Source organism: Solea senegalensis, linkage group LG2, assembly GCF_019176455.1.
Source record: "Solea senegalensis isolate Sse05_10M linkage group LG2, IFAPA_SoseM_1, whole genome shotgun sequence".
Lineage (NCBI taxonomy): Eukaryota > Metazoa > Chordata > Actinopteri > Pleuronectiformes > Soleidae > Solea > Solea senegalensis.
The window spans coordinates 26,628,330-26,647,845 of NC_058022.1; the positions used below are offsets into that span (position 1 = coordinate 26,628,330).

The 19,516-nt window shown below is 40.1% G+C and overlaps 1 protein-coding gene across 2 annotated transcripts in view; it reads right to left on the reverse strand.

The window, feature by feature from the left end:
* Positions 1-19,516, reverse strand: part of dmd (dystrophin) — a 236,270-nt gene that overhangs the window by 97,483 nt on the left and 119,271 nt on the right. Inside the window, exons 15-27 of one of the 2 annotated variants that reach the window (XM_044019372.1) lie at positions 18,824-18,943; positions 14,239-14,340; positions 13,536-13,643; positions 13,238-13,417; positions 11,749-11,921; positions 11,628-11,663; positions 10,729-10,852; positions 10,293-10,371; positions 8,864-8,976; positions 7,499-7,627; positions 7,276-7,284; positions 4,349-4,541; positions 1,018-1,163 (exon numbers count right to left, since the gene is read on the reverse strand). In XM_044019372.1, coding sequence (XP_043875307.1) covers positions 1,018-1,163; positions 4,349-4,541; positions 7,276-7,284; positions 7,499-7,627; positions 8,864-8,976; positions 10,293-10,371; positions 10,729-10,852; positions 11,628-11,663; positions 11,749-11,921; positions 13,238-13,417; positions 13,536-13,643; positions 14,239-14,340; positions 18,824-18,943 — 1,512 coding nt within the window. The remainder of the gene's footprint in view (positions 1-1,017; positions 1,164-4,348; positions 4,542-7,275; positions 7,285-7,498; positions 7,628-8,863; positions 8,977-10,292; positions 10,372-10,728; positions 10,853-11,627; positions 11,664-11,748; positions 11,922-13,237; positions 13,418-13,535; positions 13,644-14,238; positions 14,341-18,823; positions 18,944-19,516) is intronic. The other variant, XM_044019373.1, reaches the window with a different exon arrangement.

The following is a 19,516-nucleotide window of genomic DNA, read 5'->3' on the forward strand; positions in this document are numbered from 1 at the left end:
CGTCACCTGTTCTCTCTCTATCTGTCTGCTACCTCAAAGAGTGGGAGAGAGTGCACCTTAAAAGTGTGCTGCTTTGGCAGGTTGGCATCACCGCTGGCAATATAACTTTACTACTTGTAGTAAAAACTGATTACAATGTTACACAGCCTAACGGGATTATAGAGCCAGGCCCATTTTAGCATTTTATGGGAATTTGTAAATAGAGTTGAGCAGCAGTGTTGTCAGGAGCATAGACAGACATACACAGTAAATCCACCTATCAGCTGAATCAGTTGACTCCACATAGATGTGGGATTAGAGCTTAGACCACTAAGAGCAACATTGCACATCTTTATGCCAACCTCTACCGTTACACCGAACAGAATAGAGAAAACTGATATGCTAAAATATGTATTCGTAACATGGTGAGTAAGTGTTTGGTGCAGTGACAACAAGTGAAAAATTATGATGTAGTTCCAGTTGAATTTGAAGCACTGAGGGTGATCACATAGAGGTTTGCATTGCTTTGTAAACTGAACACACCCTGCACCGAAGGCCGTTGAGAAAATCAGCAATTTTGTTGATCCACACCTGCCTCCATCGTTAGTTCAAATGTGTTTATTTAGTGAATTTGGCGCGCGAAATCCTTCTTTGACATTCACTCCAGTTACACATACTCACCACATGAGGCAGTAGTGAACTAGCATCTCCCATGAACCTGTGAGCTAAAAACACACATTTTCTCTATGGACTTTTGGCGTGGGAGAATGATGACACTTTATTATAATATTAAGTGGAGGTCCTGACCACCAACAGAATTCATTTATTGCACTGCACCTTTGCCACGTGATTAAGATTAAGATTAAGAGTTTTGTATAAATATGCACTTTATTATCCAGATAGTTTTCCATAGAGTACATAGCACCATTGCATACCGTATGATTTTTTTGTGAGATTACCTTTACATATAGTTTAATATTCTATAAATGCACATAATATAACACTATAAGCTATTACAACAGGACTGTGTGTGTGTACCTGGACATCCTGCAGTCTCTGCTCCATTACAGGATACTCTGTAACAGCTGTGGATGGGATGGCCATCTTGGTCTCGCATTGGTGTAACCATGCCAACAGTGCCGATATGGTCTCCCTGTAACGAGCTGGGGGCAAGCTCTCCAAAACTTGAGACAGATGGGGAAAAAAAGAGAGGGAGCCATCAGTGAGGCTGTCACTTGATCTGTGCTTGTTAAAGCACTGCAAATATTCCACGCAAAAACCTCCATGCTGAATGAAACTTGAATGAAGCATCCTCTGTCCTCCGACGTGAAAGAAATTCTTTGTTTTTACAACATACAACAACTGATATACATGGTCAGAAAATAGTGATAGGTGACAAAATGTATATCCCATGTCTTGCTTTATGTACTTTGTTACCCTAAACTGTAAATGTGTGAACAAGCACAATTACAGTACATGATTTGTGTTATTAGTTAAAATAGAAGAAGCCTATTGGATGAGTCACTTGTCTCACAGACTGAGAGATTTCATTTTAAGATCATTTTAAGAAGCTGAGTGACAGAACCATCGATAAAACACACGTTTTATATGACAACTACCTGGGTGTCACGGCACAATTTATCAATTTTATCAATGACTGGAAGTTGCGATCCTCTGCTTTGACTCTCAAAAAACCAGCGGCACAACTAATTGCTGAGACCTGCGCAGAGGAGTTCCTCGACATCGCCAACGAGAGGAAAGTACTGAATTGAATTTGAACACCTACTCCGCGTGGCTGACTGCTCGCTCGTGCTCTCTCTCTCACTCACTCACTCACTTTATTATGACAAATGTGGGTGACTGAGTTTCTATGGACATTCTCAGGTGGCTTTTTTGTTGTGATGTTAACACATGTTCTTGTTGACAGTCATCCATGTTGAGCCTTTATTTTAAGATGACATTAGAAGAAAAGCAAACTTTTAATCGCAATTAATCTAAAAAAATGTTCTCCTATTGACAGCCCTTATAAATACCTATAACTGTGTTGCATACTTTTACTTGCCACTGTACTTGATGAAGTGACTTAAAGGAATGTGCTGACCACAACTGAGTTGAGAGGCAGAAAAACCTGCCCCAAAAAGAAAAAAGTGACTTTTAAATAACTGGCACACTCCTTTCAGAGAAAATCTTTTTTTCATGATTCTCTACCAAAGCTGCCCTGGGGAATTTGACACAGTAATTTGTGTCTATGACCAGCCGTGTGTGTGTGTGTGTGTGTGTGAGAACCAGAGAGAAAGAGAGCGATCTCACCCCTGGTGTGGATGAGAAAAACACAGTGTGCGGTGTGAAAAGGAAAAATCCTGACACTGCCAGATCTCATTCCTTGCTCCCTTTCCTCCATCCCTCCCTATCCAGCTGACTTCTTCTTTTCCTTCAATCTCTCGCTTTCTATCCCTCCCTCTTTCTATCCCTCCCTCTCTGACACAAATAGCAACAAATCTGCTCCTTTGTCACAGCAAGTGTGATTTACTTTGTCTTACCTTGATGGCTGCAGCTTTTAGCTCAGCGTATTTCATTTCATTTTTATTCCAAGTGACATTGTTTCTACTGAATTCTCAGCCACACAGTAAACACATATTAGCACCCACACAGTCAGCTTCGAATTGGATTATGACTTTCTGACACTCACTTGCTCTTGATACGAGAAGTCACACATGAGTCTAAGTGACAAAACACCAACGCAAACACTTTGTAGACAAGCTCTAAAAATGGCCTTCTCGTGTAAGCCAGAGACAGGACACATAAAAGCAGACACGGACATGCACACACTCATGAAGGGAAACTTGTCAGGTTTCATCTGAACAACCCCTAATTCATACGCTCATATCCAATAAAATGGACGTAGCAGTAGCTCAGGCAGAATGTGCGCTGCACATAAAACATTCTGAATGTGGCCCTACATTTGAATATGTGTTTAATCTCAGATTATAATTAAAAAAGAAACAGATTTCCCCTTTAAAATACAGCAGCGCAGCACAATGTGAGATCATTTTCTGGTGTGTGATTTTACTAAACAATCCTTTGTCACACATTACAGCGTAACACTCTGCTTCGCTCAATGAAATACATAAATTCGATGTAGTCATAACACGAGAGTGGATCATATGGAAACAGTGCTGTTCTCACCCCTGCATCTGCCCACACTGTGAGACACTGCAGCAAGCTGAGTGTGTGTGTCTGCACAAGCTCAGCAACAGCTACAACAAGTGAGTCTGTGCTCAACGTGCCGCTGTGGGTAGACACATTTGCCACACCAAACCTGTCAGACACAGAGTGTGTGGGCTGCACAGACACTTATTTTCTCTAAAGTGCTGAACCATGAGTCCCAAAATGTTAATAGTCAACAAATACCTACGCATAATTATGGATATATATACGTATACAGCGATGTTGTTAGCCCTGCGTCTCTGGTGCAAATAATTCATATAACAATATGTATAAACTTTCCAATACATGCAAATATCCATTTGGAAATCTTAATCATCATGCGGGAGCCTCTGTGCTGTGCTACGCCACAGTGAAAACACTGCCACGATTGGGAATCTGATTGACGTGACACGAGTGCCGTATAATACAGGGGTCTCAGACAGCAATTTCCTGAAAATCAGCGGGTTTCACGAAAGCTGGACGTAAAAAAACCTTGACCACCTTGACCACTGCACCAAGTGCTTTTTCATAAGTTTTATTTTTCTGTTTGCTCCAGTCTTATTTGAACTCGTAATGCACAACACATGGTTTATCTTATTTATATTTGTGCTATTTCTGCTACAACGTTCTAGTGTGCCACAAAGTATTTAATTCGCTATTTTTATTATTTATTTTATTTGAGTGTATTTGTTTGGTGCTATTTACCCTACACTGTACAATGTTCTATGTTTGCACATTTTATTTTGCAAATATTTGCGTTTATCTCTTTCAGATGCATTTTCTCCACTTATATAACCATATAAGATCAAGCACAAGTTATACATATATATATATATATATATATACTGTATATATATATATATATATATATATATATATATTCATATATACACATATATATATGTAAAAAAACATTTAAAGCTCAGCTTCAAGAATATGGGACAGCTCAGAATAGGTCTTTTTCACTGCAGTGAGCTCGACGGTGATTGGACAAAAGCGTATAATGTATAAATATCTTGGCCTGAAATGAGCTTCCCCTGTTCAACAAAGATCAACAATCGCCACTGATGTTAAATACAAGGTTCCAAAAGACATAGCAAACATGATAGATTACTTTGTTCGGCCATAAATGAACAGCTGGGATCACATCACATCATCTCACCCAATTGGAGCTGCCTCTCTCTGGCCCTCAGATTGTCCAGGACAGTTTGGTAGCGCTCTTTGAAGGCGCTGATGTCAGCGTCCAGGATAGCTGAGGGGTCTTCCTCCCCTTCCTTCTCCTCCTTCAGTTCCCTCAGCTGCTTTTCCAGCAGATCCACCTGAGGGTGCAGGGCGTCCAGGCGAGCAATCTCCTCCTGACAAGACAACAAGGGAGGAAAGGAGTCATATCATGGATGAAGAGGTGAGGAGGAGGAGGAGATCAACCATAGCGACCAAGCTCCCTTGTTGCTGAAGAGAATTTAATGAGAAAAAAGCTTAAAAAAAAAGCTGTTAAGCAATTCCACCAGGGACTTGTCTAATAAAAACTTATCTCCAGAAAACTATTGTGTTTTTATAGTCAAAGTTCCACTCCATTTGACTTATGCTTAATCAATTCTATTTTACAGAAATGTTCAAATATATTTCCAAGTGTTAATGAATAGGAAGCCAAGCAGGAAATTGAACCAGATCAGCAAAAACATAAATGTAGCTGTGAAACTATTTCCCCCTGAACTTCAGACTGTACAGTGTACTGTGACAAAGCAGGCCCAGAATCACTGCTTTGTCATCTATACAAGAAAAGACAAGAGCAGTGACACGTTAATTCAGTTTTTCTCTCTATTTTCCGACTGCAGCTTCGTGTTCATTAGCACAGTAAAAGGTAGGGATGAGTATCACTAAAAATAATAGCATAAGAACAAACGTGCAGATATTGATGTTTATTCTATCTTTGCTTTAGAAAGGTTGTAAACTTTGGTGGCATTGAAGCAGCGATTTATGCTAACTCAAAAAGGTGAATTAATAATACGTTCCCAAACAATTAAGCAAACATAGCTCTAACTACAGGCTAGGCTCCATATTTAGATTGAATATTGAATAGTGCAAGACAGTCCAGACTATTTATATGTATGTATTTAGTAGGAATAAACTAAATGGTGTGTATTGCACACTATACTTGTTTATGGGACACCTTCATTATAGCCTCTAGTCTTTTAATGGGCTTTGGTGACATAAAGACCAACATAAAAACCACCAAACATCTTCATCCTAAAGTTTGTACTTAAGTTTCAAACTATTTAAATCACATAAAGTGAGTTGTGGCTGCCGTGGATATGTGCAAGGTAATATCCACTGAAGTGGCCTTGGATGAAGGCTTTAAATGCAGCTTAGTGCTATCTCCTTGGAAATCTGTTCAGTTAATACTCGGGCCAAGAGTCAGGAGACACATAATTTATGAATAATATTAGAAAACACAAACCTTTATAACCTTGCTGGAATAACAAGCCGCCAGTTGGAGGCAAGGTTTTGTTTCAACCTGATCTCAAGTCTTCAGAAAAAGATGGCGCATAATAATATAATTGAGGGGATACACTGCTGTTTGTGTTACAGATCTTTATCTCCTTTTTCCTTGGCTACGTTCCTTTGTCCCATGTCCTATGTCCTATTGTCTTTGCTGCCTCCATTTTCACTCGTGTTTGTTTGTACTTAGATATTCTCCTCTCGTCGTTATGTCCTGTCTTTCACTTTAAATATGCCTTGATTTCAGCTGCCTGCTCCTTATCTCGAGACATTTTTTTATTGATGTTTTTGAAATTAACCTGTGTGTTTGTGTGTGCCAGTCACTGTGACAGACACATTTAATTTAAAAGTCTGAAACAATTGTTATTGCCCCGCATTTCAGGCATTCATTTGTAATAATATTCATGAAGTAAACATTATATCTGGCTTGTTAAATCCACTGCTTTTTAAACACACAGAACCGAAGGTTTGGGAAAGGCTGGGAGAGTTGAAAGCTCAGAGAATAAATCAGGTTTTAGTGAATGTTGGATAGATTTTACAGACTTGCATTGATGTGGTGTTGTCCCTTTCTATTTGTGTGTTATGTTTACTTTAATTATCTTTATTCTATTTCTATTTCATAATTTTTCATTTTCTTCTATCACTTTATTTTGACATTTTGTGATTTGAGTTATGTCTTGTTTCTCTCTCTGTGAGTATTCTTTATCCAGCTTGCTTGTAACGTTGGACACCACTCACTGCAGGAGAAATGAAAAGCAAAACCAAATTCCTCTACAGGCCAAGGCAAACCAGCCTCCTCCATTTTTAGCTTGGTTTACCAATATTTACAAAACTCTATATCCACTGATGCTGGCGTAAAAGAGGCTTTATATAAATCCAGAGAGGAAACAAACAATCCTGCTTTTCCCCTGGGACACAGCACTGTCAACAGTTGCCCCCCTGAGACTGCTGGGAAACAGGAAGAGTCAAAAACAAATAAACACAAGACATAGTCAATGCGGCTCATGGAGGTAAACACCCGTCAATTCACAATCTTCTTGCACTAATGTTACATTTTCATTCCTTTTACAACAGGTCCCGGATAGTCCGTTTTTCTGCTGACCATGTTCAGCTGTGTGCTGCGTTGCAAGACAAAGGTGTGCCACGTGACGTGACGTGACGCAAAAGACGAGAAAACACACAAAAGTGACACAAAAGGAAGGAAGAAAAGGCCTGAAAAATTGTTTGCCAAATGTTTGTTTATCATATTATCATGTTCATGAACTCATAACGTCAGAAGAAATGATAATAATTTCCTAAACCCAGCAGTTTTCCTGCCAAATAATCCTAAATAAAAAAGTTACAACCTTGCCAACAGCACTTTTGTGAGAATATAAATAAAAGCTGTTCTTATTGAACTACACTGTATATTTGTTTGTTTTTTTGTTTACAGCGTTGTGAGGGCTACAGATTATGTTATAGATTTTTTTTTTTTTTCTTATTCCAGTGCTATTCAGACGTGAAGAGGATTTCAACACATAACATAAAATGTTAAAGTGTTGAGCAGTGTTCACTGAGCAGGAGCTGGAAGGAATAAAAGAATATACTTACAGAAACGTGCTGGGACAAACAGATGAAGCATGAAAGAAGATGACAAATAAATCAAGATAATGACGAAAGAATGGAACTGAAAGCAACAAGCGGGAAATCTAAAGACACGAAGAACAAAACTATTAGAAGGAAACAATTGCAGTCACAGTGCGTGTGAATATAAATCTGTGTGTAAAGTGTGTTAATGTAATTTCGTGATGTTCAGATGTTAAACTTCACTCACCCGACATCGGTCCAGTTGTACTTTAAGTGGCTCTGGCTCAGATGCTGGTGGTGCCTGGACCTTGAGCCAGTTCTCACTGGTGTCCACTGCCTGTTCACACTGCTCGTACAAGTTGTAGAAGGCCAGCACCTGAAGGGCACACAAAGCGGGGGTTAATGGGGTTGGGGGTTTGGGTAAAAAGCATTTCGATTCAGTCTCCACAAAGACACAAGCAAACAGCCACAGAACATCTGTCTTGCTTCTCACAGTGTTCTCGTTTGCAGGGGAGCAGCATGAAAGGTCAGCGCGACCAAACTCTATCCAGCTCTGTGATGACCCGAGAGTGACTCATCACATTGGAATTCCTATTTCGTACCCGCATCGCACTATTGTTGTTTACTGTCTGGACATAATAAAAAGGGCACAGGAGAGATTCACTCCATGACATTTGAGCAGCTTTTATTTCCAGCATATTCATGCAGGAACAGTAATCGTTCACCCACATTCTGCATATGTTTGAAGGTAACTAGCACAACATAAGGTTGTGAAAATAACAAAATGACATAATATGGTCAAATAAACCTGCCGTTCTAAACCCCCCAAAAGGTTGTTTCAGCATGACAGCTGTTTCACACCAAACCCAAAGGTTTCCTCTCCTCCTCCTGACTCTGACTAAAGGTAACACTCTTTATGGTTTAATGTGTAGCTACAAACACAAAACACTGTTTAAGATCACTTAAACTTTTACCTTTTGAAAAACTCTTAACTATTTGAAACACGTGGATTTCACCTAGCCAATCAGCAGTGATCCATCTATGTCACAAAAACATTCATCGTGAAACTAATGATGGTAAGTTGATGAAATCAATCAGGTGTGCAAGATAGCCTGGACTGGGACTGGGAAACACTGTTCAAAAATGTTCTAAAATAATGTTCCTTTCACCTTATTTGTGTTTTTCTTCTATATTCTTATACTCTTTTTTGTTTTTTTTTGTTTTTTAACCAGACAGGCAAGGAACCATATATGGTACCTTTATGGACCTTGATTTTCTACATGAAAATAAAATATTTTGAAAAATGTAACAAAAGGAAAAACAGTCTTTATATAGTCCTCCATTAACACTCTTGGGTTGAAATGTATTTATTTATTTATTTATTTAATTTATTGAGAGTATTTCAATGAGCACCTTGTAAAGGGTTAAGAGTTAAGGAGTAACTTATTGTTTAATATAATCTTTTCATTCTTCAAACATTTTTTTTGTCTTTGAATACGTTTGATATGTGAGGAAATATGAGGCACATTGGATTTTGGCAGGAAACTTTCAGACTGTATCAGAAGGATGTAAGGTGGATATGATGCCTGTGTGTGTGTGTGTGTGTGTGTACCTTTGTCTGGTAAGCCAGCCATGCCAGCCTGTCTGCCAACAAGGCACAGAATCCCACCCATCGCTGGTTCAGCTGCTCTGCTGCCTGGGCAATGTCATCAGCGCGGCTTCCCTCTGAGGGACAGAAAAAGAGAGAGTGAGAGAGCGAGAGAGAGAGAGGCTAACACACACTAACTCACACAACCTGTGATACATGCTTCACATTTCATTTATGCACGACGCCTCATTGCAGGGCACAGACATAAACGCACGCACGCTCAAAGCACCACAGAACGTGGCGAATGTCAACTGCGGGAGAGCTGAGGCGAGCCATTTGTATTCTGCACAAACTGTGGGCTCCGAAAGTGTTTATCTTACACATGAGAGAGTAAAAGAGTAAAAAAAACAAAAAAAAACGACATTGCAGAGTACGAATGACATTAACATCACTTGCCCCAAAAACATGAAGAGCTGTACCCTTGTCAAATTTCTAGATAGTGTTCAAACTGTGTGTAATAACAATAATAATAATATTTTTTTTTCTGCATTGACCAATCCCATAACTATTGTTTATCATTTCTTTTTGTGTTTATGGTTTCTTTTTAAAAAAACATTAAAAAAAAAAACAACCTGTGAAGATGTTCCTTACATTGCTACTGGATAATTATTTAGATATACAGTCTTCAAACATCAGTGCATCAGGGTTTTAGTTAGCTGGCATTGTTTCAAAGACGTAGCAAACCTAATTTGTGATAATCTCTAACTCTAGTCGTGTCTGTATGGTTATTGAATATTAAAATGTGCAATGTATTACAACTCTTTACAAATCTGCTGCACTTTAGCAACAGTAACTTTAACATTTTGGCACCTACATCACTTTTAACCATGGTTTGCATATTTTGTATTGTCTCTGTGAACTGGAATACAGCATATGTTGCTGTTCCTTATGTTGTCTAATGTAAGTATTCTGTGTAATTTGTTCTGTACATCAACCTGCCCATAGGGACAACAGATGTAAATAGGCAACAATCTGGCATGTTAATGATGTTCATTTAATAAAGTAATATGTTTGGATCATCATCACTTATGGATCATGTATATTGACCTTGAAAATAATGGATTGTTTAGTTTCTACAGGCACACAGATGCTCGGCAACTTGAGGAATGTTCGCCTGGAACAGCAGCGTGAGAGAAAGCAGAGAAGTGAAGTGTCGCTGTGCTTTCAGGAGCCCAAACAATTGCACAAGGACAGAGGAGAGGACAGAAGAAAAGAGACATCTCTCTCTTTTTTCTGTCACTTCTTCTCTCTATCAGTGTTTCTATGGAGACAAGGAGAGAGAGGGTGGGCCAGGTGGAGGTGTTGCCATGGGGACAGACAGGGTGCACGTGTGTGTGCACGCATGTATGTGTATGCATGTGAATGAACAAGTGGAACAAGTGTGTGTGTGTACCCTGCTCGACCAGCGTCTGCGCTGTGCGCGTCGCCTCCTGAAGCTTGCGGTACTTCTCGGGCCGCTCTCTTTCTATCGCCTGTGGCATAGAGAAAGGGAGGCAGGGGGAGAGAGTGATGGGGGAGAAGCAGAGACGGGGAATTAGAGGACAAGAGGCTGACAAGGCGAGGTTGACAGCTGAAACAAGCAGAGACAACAGAGACAGGCTGAGAGCTAAAGAATTATTATTTATTGCAAAGTCTGATGAAATCTATCCCAGTTGTGAGAGTGTTCCTCCCAAACAACCTGCAGCTTTGTTTCATCCTCCTCTGATCTCATTCAACTACAACATTTAGGACCCCCAAGTTGACCTCGAATAAAAAATAAAAATAAAATAAAAAAGTGAAAAAGTTTGCGAATAAGGAAATCTGTGTGCGCGCCTCGCGCTGTGTTTTACCTGCACTTTGTCATACAGATCCTGGATGCTGCCGTCCTTGCGTGACACCGAGAACTCGGGACTCTGGAGGATGGCCTCACCACGGGTCATGTAGCTGTGGACCTCTGTGAAGTCCACATCAAACCTGACGACACACAAACCCTCAGCACGGTTAGTCACTGCAGATACTGTTATGCACAAGAGTATTTGCTGCTGAGCTTTTATCTCCAAACTATGTTTCTATCAACACAATATCATTCTAATTTTCAAGAAACATCAAAATGTATGTTAATGTTCAATGCAGATACTTGTGACCTTAAAAAAAACACCTGTGATAGTTCCTTTCATAACCCCTAAATGCTCTCCTTTTCATGGGAGTACGACATCAAAACAATTTTTCATTTGCAGCACTATTTCATCAGTTTCGATTTCAACAGAAATACTGCTTTTATCAGTACTGTTAGTTCCCACAGTTTTTGTGAAACTAGAGGCAAAAAAAAAAAAAGCCGTAAAAGGTTATCTATTGTAAGATAAAGTGGCGGACATAATTGTAGAGACTTAAGCAGGTGGCTTAAATCTGTTTTCCCTTCTGTTTCCTGCTGGCAGCCATGTTACTGTATGAGTGAGAGTGAGCATCAAGGTCCCAGGCTGATTCATGGAAATGTCAACATACTTTCAAAAAGACTGTACAATCCCAAAGTAACAGTAACTACAGATGTCAAATAAGGAGATGACCAATGGAAGTGAAATGAAAGAAAACATTTAAAAAGAATTTAAACACTAATTTAACTGTCTCCTCTTTACAGCATAAAGCATCTACTCATGTTGTTGGCTTCACTATTCACCACAGGACAATTTTCACGATTACTAAATGCTCTGGTATCACTGTTAACCAGTATCTGCAGAGTTTCATCACCTACCTGCCAAGATATGACAGCAGAAAAGGATGCATGCAACTGAACATTTAACACAGGTCAGAAAAAGAAACTGTGGATGTGGATTTGTAAGATTTTAAACTTCATAGCGCCAGGGCACACCCACCTTTTCCTGAGTTCAGAGTCCACCACGGCCTGTCTCTTCTTCTGTGGAGGCGGCGACTCTCGAGTCTGACGAATAGCGGACACCTTCTCCCTTGTCGTCACCTTGGTAACGGTTGACGTGACAGTTGAGTGGGTAAGTTCGGACTGCTGGGCCACACTAACAGCGGATGACAGCTTAATAAAGACGGAAAGAAAATTCAGAAGAAAAAAAACCTCATTACGTAAATTTACAAAAATCGATCAGACGTGTGGATAAAAATATTTCAACACCCTGATGGATATTACGGAGAATCCAGGCTAAATCCTTTTATTTAGTGGTTTCCCCCCAACAGGGAAGTCTAATAGCAGTTAATCATCTGCCAAAACTACTTGGATTCTTACCTCCTTTCTCCTAGTCTCAGAAATGTGTGTGTGCACATGAGTGTGTGTTTCACTTGAAGTGGTAGAGTCTGCCCTCAAAGATCATTCCTCTTATTATCTCTCTGATTACAAGGGACAACTGTGAGAGGGAGAGACGAACAACTGGGTCGTAATGAATGTGGAAGGCCCTGCAAAGCCTCCAGAAGCAGAACCTGCATCCATTCAGCACTAATGTTCATCAATTATGCTGTTCACACAAGCTGCTTCTCTGCACAGTGGGTGCACACAGGACCGACAGCGGTGACTGTGTCACACAACCACGTGTCAAAAAAACCTGAAATCTAGAAAACGTATCTTAGAACACTAAATCCAATCAGGAGCCAGAAAGAGGCGACAAAGAGGCGGTCCAATCTGCTTGTGGGGTTTGTTGGTGAATAAATGGTGATTCTAATGCCTGCAATGGACGTGGAAGTGATATAGCTGACAGCAGCTTTAAGCATTGCATCATTTCTCTCATCTAACTCTGAAATAGGAAGTCCCCAAATTTGTCTCCTCCTTGAACCGCCACCTTATCGTGGTGGAGGAGTTTTAAGGCCCTAATGATCGTAGGAGCTAAGCCGTCTGGGGCATTTTTTCCCCCTGGTAGAGTCTCCCACGGCATATTGGTCCTAGGTGACAGGCTAGACAAAGAGCGATTCAGAAGACCCCCTTCATGGAGAGTTTATCAAAGAATCAGTGTATTTTTTATACTCTGGGCCAACCCAGGACACGCTGGAAGGATTATATCCCTCGGCTGGCCTGGGAATGCCTTGGGATCTCCCTGGAGGAGCTGGCTGAAGTGGCTGGGGAGAGTGGGGGTGTCTGGGCTGCTGCCCCTGCCAACAGGGACCCGGATAAGTGGAAGACGATGACGAAAGGTCATTTGTAACCATAATGCAAATTAAAAATAAGTGTTGGTTCCCATTATTATTATTATTTCCCATATTATTATCTTACAGTGCAGCTGAAAGAAAAGTTTTAACCACCTGGTTTATATAGTTACACATTACACAGTATATGAGACTGCTATTAACTCATGGATAAACTCATGGATAATCCTATAACTCTTGCAGTAAATATGTGCGGTTTACCTGGGCACTACTCAACTCCAGACTGTGCACCAGTTGGTCCCAGCGTTGGGCAAAGTTGTCCAGTCTGGCCTCCAGTTTGCTGGCCACATCTTTGTTCCTCACACTGGACAGCAGGTCCTGACTCATGGAGCACAGCTTGTCCATGGTGGGACGTTTCACCTCCAGGTCTGCCTTCACAGTCTGCAGGGGGACAAAACAATATTTCACACGTGTGATCCTGCCACACAACATGTGCAGAAGTCAAATTAAATCAGTGGCCCGGGAGTCAAAGCTAGGTTTAGAGTGATTAGATTCTCACAGCAAGGCGGCGCAGGCATGCTACCATCTCTGCCTGGTCTTTGAGGTTGGAGGTCTTGATGGAGCTCACAAGCTCTTCCTTCTGAGTCAGCCATGAGTCGAATAAACACTGTGAGGAAAAGAAGAGGAGTTAAGAAGAGAGGAGAGGAGATTTTTTTTGAATGATGGATTAATGTCAGAGGGAATGACAAGAAGAAACAAATCTTATCACATAGAAGTTGGTGCATTTAAGGTCACTGTCTCTTCTGTTTGTTTAGAAACGGCATTCTGCTCCTCCTGAGGCCGAACGCTGTGATATCATCTCCCCTCTGCTCTGGATTACACTGTATATATTTATCTCAGCATGGACGACTGATTTGCAGCCAAAGCCTCAGGTGATACTTGAGTAAGCACTTAGTCGAGGAAAGAGGAAACATTCCATTTGGCATATTTCCAAATGTTTTAATAATTAATCAAATGAAATGTGATTCTTATGGCTGTCTAGGAGCCTTTAAGTCCAACAATCCCTCATTAGGAAACACAGTGGAGAAATTATTTCATGATCAATCTGCACTTATCTATGAAACTAAGTTTTAAAGTGGACCCCTGATATAACTAGTCCCACAGTGTGGCCAGACTGGGCACAGTACACTGTGTTTCAAACCATTCTATTTGTATTAGATTTGTATTAGGTTCATTGTTTTCACAGACGCGCGCACACATACCTGTTCATTAGTGAAGTGCTGCCATTTTAGTAAAATCTCCTGTAGCAGAATCCAGCGTTCTTCTGTCCATTTACAAATGGCTGCCCAGCGATCACCGAGCACCTGCAGACACACACATAAAAGATTTACGTCACTTTGCCTCAGAGGATAATGGATTTACATTTCCATTTGCCATTTTAATTCTTTCAGCTGCCAAAAATGTAGTTTGGGTCTTGTTTCTTTCTGCCCCAGAGGGACAAGAGCTGGTCATGAAGGGCATTCATTTGAGAGACAGGAGAAAAATATCTCAATAGCTCATATTATGCGAATAGAAGCCATGGAGTGCAGAATTAAAATCAGACCACCAAAATGAAGGAGAAAAATGTTATATATTATAACCTTTAAATTGATAGTTTAAGGTCCAGATAGCTAGCTGTTATTATTATCCTGTATCTTAGCTATGGCAGCTTCCTCCCATGCTCCAAAAACCAGCAGATTTGAGATTCTGAATTATGATTAAAGATTAAAAATTATGTTTTTCTGTCATGTTGGCCCTGTGATTGGCCGACTGACTGGCTGGATGGTTTCTTTATTGAGAATTTTTGCAAATTGAAATGATCTTTTGATCCTTTCTGCTTCAAAGCATTCGGAATCTTTATTTGTGTACACAATAGGTTAGGACCAAAGGTATGGAGATACAGCTGTCAATGTACATTGTATGGTTGTCCTCATACAGTACATTAGGCCAAATTATATATAATCATGCTACCGTTTTCCATGATTATATAGGTGCACTCTTGGTAAATTGCCACGGGAATAATACACAGCTCTTTATATGTACATATATAAATATATATATATACATAATCATATCTTCAGGCTCTAAATGCAAATCTTAAGTGTTGTTCAGTCAAAGTTATGATTTATTTAAAAAAGAAAAATGGGAGAATTACCACTTCTGTTATTGTGAACCTTGCATACTCCTCATTTAAAAGCCAGTTTTGTTTTATATATACATATATACAGATTTATTAAAGAAATATACAAAATCCACCCACTCAAGCACCCTCACCATGCACTTCAGTCAGAACATCTGTACACTAAATTATTCATGCAGTTACCTCATCAGTCAGTCATGTGGCAGCAGTGTCACTGCATGATGACAGGTCATTTAATGATTGTCGGGTGTCTGACAGGCTGCTGATCCCCTGAGACTTTTACACAGAACTCCCCAGAGTTTCTTTGTTTTTCAAACACACCGAGTCAAATATACAAAATTATGTTTTGTAGTGCTGCTGTGCCATAGTTAGTCTCTCATTCACTCAAACTCACAAACACAGACTCACACACACACACACACACACACACACACACACACACACACACACACCGGTGCGTGGAGAAGCTGTCCTGCAGGGCTCTGCCCTTCACAGACACCTTAAGTCCACTTTGATGAGTGGAAGGTGGAGTTAGAAATAAAGCTATTCATCAGTTATTCTCTGCGATTGTATATTTCACTGCTGTGCATGTGTACATGTCCATTTGTCAATCGCGGGGACGTAAAAGGTCAGTTTGATCATTGATGTCGTGCTTTATCTCCCACAACAAATCTACAACGTAATAATTGTATTGATAAACAATTTATGTTAATTTCTCCGTTACGTCAGTGATGCTGGGAGTGACAGGTCTTGATCATTTTGAAAGTGAGCAGGTAAAATAAAAAATAAAAATTAAATAACATAGTCAGTCACTCATGCTAATTTTCTAATGTGATAATGAAGCAAAGTTAGTTTAATGGTCTGCTGCTTCCTCTCAGTTCAAGAAAGGATGGTTTACTCTCACTCATTTCCATCATCAATGTTCTTTTATTTGATTAAAATTACCATATTTTTCATATCGCAATTATATCACTATATCAGGACATGATGTCTCAAATATCAGCTTTTTCATTTTACATGGTGCATTCCTGATTTCATAAGTATGTAGTCAGCGATGTTTGAATTGGTCGCATTTGCCTCCATGTTAGCACAGTTACTACTAATATCAAAAATGTTTAAATTTAAATAATTCTTCCCTGTTTTCTGGACATATTCAAGACAGTAAGGTTATGGGCAGCCAGTAAAAATGTATGTTCTTGGTTTTGTTTGTTTGCTTTTTCTGGACTCTGCACTGCATTGGCAGCTCGAGGTCAGCTGAGCAAAATGAAAAAGACACTCTTCTGTTCCACTTAACTGGCAAAGACAAAATGCACAGTGTGTCACATGAACAAAGTCATCCCACTGACAGAGCAATAGAAAGGGGAGAGGGAGGAGAGGAAAGGAAAAGACAATGAGATGGAGAAAAGTGAGTGAGCAAAGACAGATGTGGAGAGAGAGGCTCAGCGGGTTAATTTCACGATGAATAGGCTGTAATTAATCAAGTGACAGACTTGAGCAGCATGGGGAAACCAGGGAAGGCACCTTGTTTTTTGTCCTTTTTTTTTTTTTTGGTCACATTTCAGCCCTTCATCTATTTAGCTCTCTGATCTGGTATTTAGTAATAAACTACACGGCAGGAAACGAGGCCAGTTAAGCCCCCATAGTCATTAAAAAGAAAGTCAAATGAGGAATTGCATTATAGTTCTAATGGTATTACATGTGATTATACTTTGCAAACAGTACAACCAACGTGTGGTCTGCATTGTTATAGCTTAATATGACATTAATATATTTGTGCAAATTAGTTTCTGTAGAAAGGAATTTCCTACTTACGTTTGGGAAGAGAAATTCTGTTATTAGGCTTTTATTCTTTCAGGATGGATGAGTTTATTCTATCCACAGCACATTTCTGTTTTAGTTTCAGAAGAATCCAACATCCAAACATCTTAATTTCCTGTTTGTTTACATTGTCAGCTGTGCCAAAATCTACAAAATCTATCTCCTGAGAGATAATCTATAAAATTCCTCAACAATAATAAAACCATGACTTTCCATTATCTCTCACTTGCTATTTTCCACAGAAAACACTGACTCTAATTGGCTGTGTGTGATTGAATGGAAAACTCAGGTGAATGTGGACATCCTGCCATCTATTTCTTTATTTTGGAAGTTCAGTTGCGGAGTCTAGCCAGTCCACTTTTCTAGTCCCCACATCACACTAAAATCTGATTTAATTCAAAAAGGGAATGAAGATGTGCAATTTTTACAGACTGGCTGCCCAAACAATCACCAAAATGCCCTCTATTCACCATCTCACCCCTGTTCTGCACCAGCTCTATCAGCTCTGCGGTCCACCTCCACATTGAATTCAAAATCCTCCTGTACACATTCAAAGTCAGCCATAACTTTGCCCCTCCATATCTGTCAGAACTCCTCCACATTGCCACCACCTCCTGCTCCCTGAGATCCTCCTCCTCTCTCCATCTAACTGTCCCATCCGCCGCCTCACCACCATAGGGAGCAAGGCATTCAGCCACTCTGGAACTCTCTACCACCTGATTTCAGAAATATTGACTCTCTTTCCAATATTTAAACCCATATCAAAACCCACCTGTTCGGACTGGCTTTCCCCTCATGATCCTACTCAACATTATTATTATTTTATTTTTTCTCTACCTATTTCTCTTTGAAATGTTTGTATATATCTTGTTTACAGTGTGTCTGTAAAACACAACTCCATGGAGGAAAAAGAACAAGACAAACTCCTCTACTGACGATAGGAAAGGAGTCAATTGCCTTTTTAGCGAGGTTTCGCCATATTATTTGGTGTGATACATTGAACCACTATGGGCTCTCCCTTTGGTGTGACATGAGAGGTCAAAGCGTGTTTATTCCCACGTCTTCTCTTTTAAAAGCAACAAACAAAAGAAGAAAACATGTTCAAGAAGCGTATGAATAGCAACTTTAACCAAAACAAACTAGAGGTGAAAGCACCCTTCGATCTTTTCTGATGTGATTTTCACAACAAGCTCTGCTCTGTCCATTAGTGTCCATGGTTGTCTATTTCAGCGTGTCTTCATTGACAACATGCCTTTCATTGACCGAAGCGTGGATAAAGATGATATTAATTTAACAGTGTATCAACAAATGGCACCATCCTGCAATTTAGGCCACTTTGTAATTTCTGAAAATTAGCACCTGCTGTTTTGATCATTTTTACTTTGATTCTTTGCAGTATAAGTGAGGATAAAAGTGGGACTGAATTCAATTTGTTAGTGGCTAAGATACAGTATGGAGGATTAACAGCAGAGTCTGACTCCTGGCTGGAGTGTGTGTAATGATAACTGAAGTAAACAAGAGCAGGAGAAAACTCCAGCACACACACACACACACACATACAAAACAAGCACATATCAATGCCTGGGTCTAATTGCTGCACAACAGCAAGACAAAATAACACCCATTTAGATTGTTTTCCTTGAGAAACTATGCTGAGACCTTTGCCACTGAAAGAGTGAGTGAGCAAGAACGTGTGTGTGTGTGTGTGTGTGTGTGTGTGCGAGAGAGAGAGAGAGAGATAAAGAGATTCCGATAAAGGTAAATTAGCTTTCACTCTGTTTTTCAGTTGTATTTACAATGTAAGTATCTGCAGCACAGATGTGATCTTCTAGATTTGTATGCACTCTTACCTGAAGTCTGCTCTCCAAGGCTGCGGTGGCGCTGTCTCCACTAGATTCATCCACCACAACCACCATGTGGGTGAGAGAGTTCACCCTCACCTGCTCCAGTTCCAAATCCTCCTGCAGAAGCTGCAACACACACACACACACACACACAGAGGTCATAAGCCTGGGTCGATGCTAAGTATCTACTTTTCGCTTGAGATGGGTATTGGTAGGAGGTAAAGGTCAAAACTTGTGTTGTAGTCCAGACAGCACTGACAAAACCAGAGTGAAAGACCAAGTATTTTAGTGACTCCCCTGATTCCTGGCTCTAAAGGCAGCTTTCTGAATGTTATATGTCATGCAGACTTTGGACTTTGTTTGGCATGTGTAGTAATTGACTCGTGCCTGTGCTGGGAAATTTGCATAATGTAAATTGTTTGGCTGGTGCGTGCACTTCCACTTGGAATGCTGAACATTTTTCAACTTCGAAATTGCGCGATTCAGCCTCATTCAACATGAATGAGCAGCGTTTAATTTCGAGTTTCCACGGCGTACGTGCGAGTACGGCATTTGCACCTCACTCGACAGTATTTGCTCCTGTGCTAAAGCCTTTTTTAAGTGAATGTCATCGTGTTTTGTTTGCTGTGCTCCTAAACATTCAGCGGATTTGAAATAAATTGAAGTAAAACTGTACAGCAGTATGACTGGTGGTAATTT